A 4,262-nucleotide genomic window follows, 5' to 3' on the forward strand; every position below is an offset into this window, starting at 1 on the left:
ATTTCTGGTCCGGTTAACTGTCCGGTTAATGTGTTTCGGCTAATTCATGTATTTGGATGATAATTCATTCAAACGTATCCGAAACGTTAGTATGGTTGTGTGTCTGCCTGTGAAAGCTGGCACTGCCGTTAACGTTCCACCTTCATCTTTCAGAATGTTTATAATCTGTCTCAGTATCATACATTCAATGCATAGTTTATGTAGCTGTATATATACCATGACTTGTCATACTGTAGTAGGCCCATGTGTATGTCACATACTCAATCGCAGCGCTTGGAGATATTACAAATAAATTCTTGTCTTTTTATATATATTTTAGATAGGCTATTCCTTATTGTTATTTAGTTTTGCTGCTTATTGCCATCATCATGTTAGTTCCTTTATATAAGTGCCACAATATGGCAATGTGTTAAGCATCACATTCACTGCCCATTGAAATATTGCAAATCATCTAGAAGAAGAAAGTGGCATCATATAAATGCACTTACCATTTAATCACATTATGCCGTCGAATTGTTTTCCAAAACCACAAACTTGAATGTCTAATGACTTGACTCTCAATGTGGGAAACCACACGATCAATGAAAAGACACATTGCCCATTTTGCAATTTTGTTTAGATCGATCTATTGTAAACCTTCACTCCACTGAAAAATATGGATATGTATTGTGTTCTCATATTTATACATGTTTAATTGTCCATATCGTGTGTCAATTGAATGTTTTTGTGACTCTCACCCCCTCCACCTCTCTCTCTTTCTGTGTGTGTGTGTGTGTGTGTGTGTGTGTGTGTGTGTGTGTGTGTGTGTGTGTGTGTGTGTGTGTGTGTGTGTGTGTGTGTGTGTGTGTGTGTGTGTGTGTGTGTGTGTACTTGAATCTATGCAGGGGTGTATGACCGCACAAATGCGCACAAATAGGTGCGTTCTGCGCGCGCATTTATTTCGCATGAATTCTGTAAGCAGGGGCTGCGCTCGGTGGGGAATTCCGTTATTTACTATAGGGGGATGTGCAGTTACATCTATTTCCAGCAGTGGTTTGCATCTAATCTTCTATGTTATACCTGTAAGCTTCTACAAGCCCCTCCATTGAGTGAATGAAACCAGATATGGCGCATATACCTCCTATTACAAATATGGCGACATCAAAGAACACGTGGTGCCATAGCAGCTTTCTCCATAAAAGCTTTAGGTGGAAGAGACTGGGAAGCAGAAAGCACAACCCCGCACCCGTCAGGCTGCCAGTGAGACCCATTAGAAGGGCAAAATGTGGTACAAAAATGGCCATAAGCAACGTGAACACAACAAGAATGCATCGCAGACCAAGGCTCCATGATTTCAGCCGTCCATCGCCTCCGTAGCAATCTGGGAACCTCGCGCGTCCTCCATCTCCGAAAAAGGATTTCTCCAAAACCTCAACGGCAGCAAAGAATGGCAATGGGTATGACAGCAAGGCTTTGGCCACTAAGAAGAGGTTGACTACGGCTCTGATGGTGGACGGCAGGTTGTCAGTGATGACCTCCTTGGTAGCATCTGCCCAGGTCAAATAAGCCACGAGAGCGAACAGACCTTTGAGGATGCACGCGGCGATGTGAGTCCAGTTCATCATGCAGTGGAATTCACTAGGTTTCGACATGTTCCCCTCCAGAGATGGCAGGAAAATCTGAGATGTGTAACTGAAAACGATGATCCCAATAGAAATAGGAAATTTCTTGACATCGATGTAAAACTTAACTTTGTCCCAAGCCCAATCTCGTGCTCTCGACAGGCAGTAGGCTATTACGAGGACGTTGATGATGAAGTGAGCTACTGTGCAGAGCAAGCTGAACTTGGACACGGCCTTTAGGTTCTTGAGGAAGGCGCAGGGCAAGAGGGCGAGGGTGGCAATGATGGCCCAGGACTTTTGTGATACTGGTAGGGTGGGGAAGCTGTTATACATAAGGTTACCACTCACAACAACGTACAGAATACATGTCATCACCAACTCTATGATTTGGGCTACATTCACAATATGACCACCCAAAGATGGGAATCTTGGCGCGCAACAGGCGTTGGCAATGTCCACATATGAGTCTCTCACACGCACTAACTGCCCATCTTCATTCTCCTCATACAGACAAGCAATGAGGATTTTCCCCGTGTAACAACAAACCACAGCGGCGAAAATAATGAGAAACAGTCCAAGGTATCCTCCGTGAAGAATGGCGTATGGCAACCCAAGAACGAACATCCCCTGCAAACACAGAAAGAAACAGTTTGGATATGGGTGGGCTTCACCACTATAATCAATTACACATATCCATTCGTTTACATTAAATGTTATTTCATATTTTATCAACACACTGCTTGATATGCCTATTATGCGTGATATGCCTAGTAATAGGCTATGCCTATTCAATATAGGTGGACGATGCGTGCTTGTTGATGTGGGCATTCCATTTCGCTTTGAGCGCATCCATTCCAGCTATTTTTGTCGTCATCAAGGGGATCAAGGAGACACAGAGTGACGTAATGGTGACTGACCATAACCTTAATAACGCATGATGGGATGGCGCTTGGGGATTTTTTGTCACATACAGATTCATTGTCGAGTAAATTCTAACACTTAAGCAATGGCCTTCAGCTTTTTATTACCCAAGAACGTGTATATTTATCACACATTTTCGGTCAATATAGATGCGTAAACCGCGAGCTACATGCGCGTAATGACATAATTTTAACTATACATACTACAACATATGTTGAGAAAAGTATAATGTAAAATAATATCACATATTAGCCTATATTTATCATGACCTTGGGGACACTGCTACCGAAGAGGTCACTTGTCGATCTGATTAAAATATCCTGTCGAATAATGTTAATATGTATCGTCGCTGCTTGGTCACACTCCGGTTCCAATCGTGCGTAAAATTGACGCTTCAATACCCCAATGTCTAGGCATTTGTTTGTCAAACTTTTGGCAATGTTCATGTTTTAAGAATATTTTTATTTGAAGAATAGTTCTCAAATAAGTATGTGTAAGCCAAATAAATAGGCGAAACAACATGATCCATGCACATTTTCTAAATGTTGGGTATCTAGCTCCGGCAATGAACTATAGGTCCACATACCGACATTGACCTCAAATGCAAACTCATTTTCTTTTCAGGAGCATGTGGTTAATTTGTTTTAAAATGAAACCAGAATAGTGAGTGCGCAATCTCATCTCCATTTTTTAGGGTTTTATAGATACATCAATTACTGCGAACATTTGAATTTTCATTTCGATACCAGGTAGCCTGTACCACAAAGGGCATGAAAACATTTGAAAGCCTGGTTTAAGTTGATTATATGAGCTCGTCTTTACCTGGATTGCATTTGTGACGTTCCAACCTGCCTCCCATGCGGTGATTTTGGGTCTGTCTTTATCTAAATCATCCAGACCACCGTCTTTTGAAGATGAGGGCGGGGGACCGGTGCCATCTCTCTGGTAGTGGCTGTCCCCGTCCACCCCGTCCACCCCATCCGCACCCATCCCTCCACTCCCTTCTCCACCCATTTCATCGGTTGTAAGAATGTCCATCTGCATCCCTTGCCTATGATCATAATCCAAATCGTCGCAGGCTGCGAAGCCCAGACCCTCTTCGTCGGTGGCGGCCTGGAACCCCAACCTGGCGAACATCCCGCTCACCTTCGCCGTGGATTTGTTCGAAACGGAGGTGGCCGCATTGGACAGTTTATTGGAAAGCTTGCTTCGGATTAATGTTGCCATTTTGCTTTCCACTAGTTTACCAATGTGACTATAATCTTAATTCCAATATTATAATATAGAGCTTTAGGTTGCAACTCTGTTTCCTGACATAAATAAAACTAGGAAAGACACTGGTTAAAAGCCCCGATGGTGTTCAGTTGCTATCTCCACTTCTTGTTTAAAGTATGCCTGCTGTTCTTGATTTTCCCCAGGTTCATGTCACCTTCAGACATCGGCGCTTGGTCTCTGCATCTTGTTACCGCACTCTCTTTTTCAGTCGAAGAAACGTCCGATCTTGATGGACTTGCGTCGATGAAAACGGATGCGGAAGGTTTACGCAAGTAGCGAGTCGCAATTTTCAATATAATATTGTTTTGGGGGGTAATAAAGGTAGCAGGAGCGCTCCCACAGTTGGTTTTCTGTAGCCGTTACTGATGCCAATGCGGTACGGTGGAGCCTGGGGGTGGCAAGGAGGAGGCACGTGTCATCATCAGCCTGCCAATGCTAGGACTCTGCTTCGCATAGCACGTCTCC

At 43.4% G+C, this 4,262-nt stretch overlaps 1 protein-coding gene across 1 annotated transcript; it reads right to left on the reverse strand.

Moving 5' to 3' along the window:
- Positions 1-1,040: 1,040 nt before the first annotated feature.
- On the reverse strand, positions 1,041-3,749 carry slc32a1 (solute carrier family 32 member 1; the record flags this gene model as incomplete). The annotated part of the gene is made up of 2 exons (XM_083668081.1): positions 1,041-2,228; positions 3,345-3,749. The coding sequence occupies 2 exons, from the start codon at positions 3,747-3,749 to the stop codon at positions 1,041-1,043; spliced, it is 1,593 nt and encodes a 530-aa protein (XP_083524207.1).
- Positions 3,750-4,262: the final 513 nt, after the last annotated feature.

The sequence above is a fragment of the Argentina silus genome, assembly GCF_951799395.1.
Source record: "Argentina silus genome assembly, chromosome: 4".
In the NCBI taxonomy this organism is placed as follows: domain Eukaryota; kingdom Metazoa; phylum Chordata; class Actinopteri; order Argentiniformes; family Argentinidae; genus Argentina; species Argentina silus.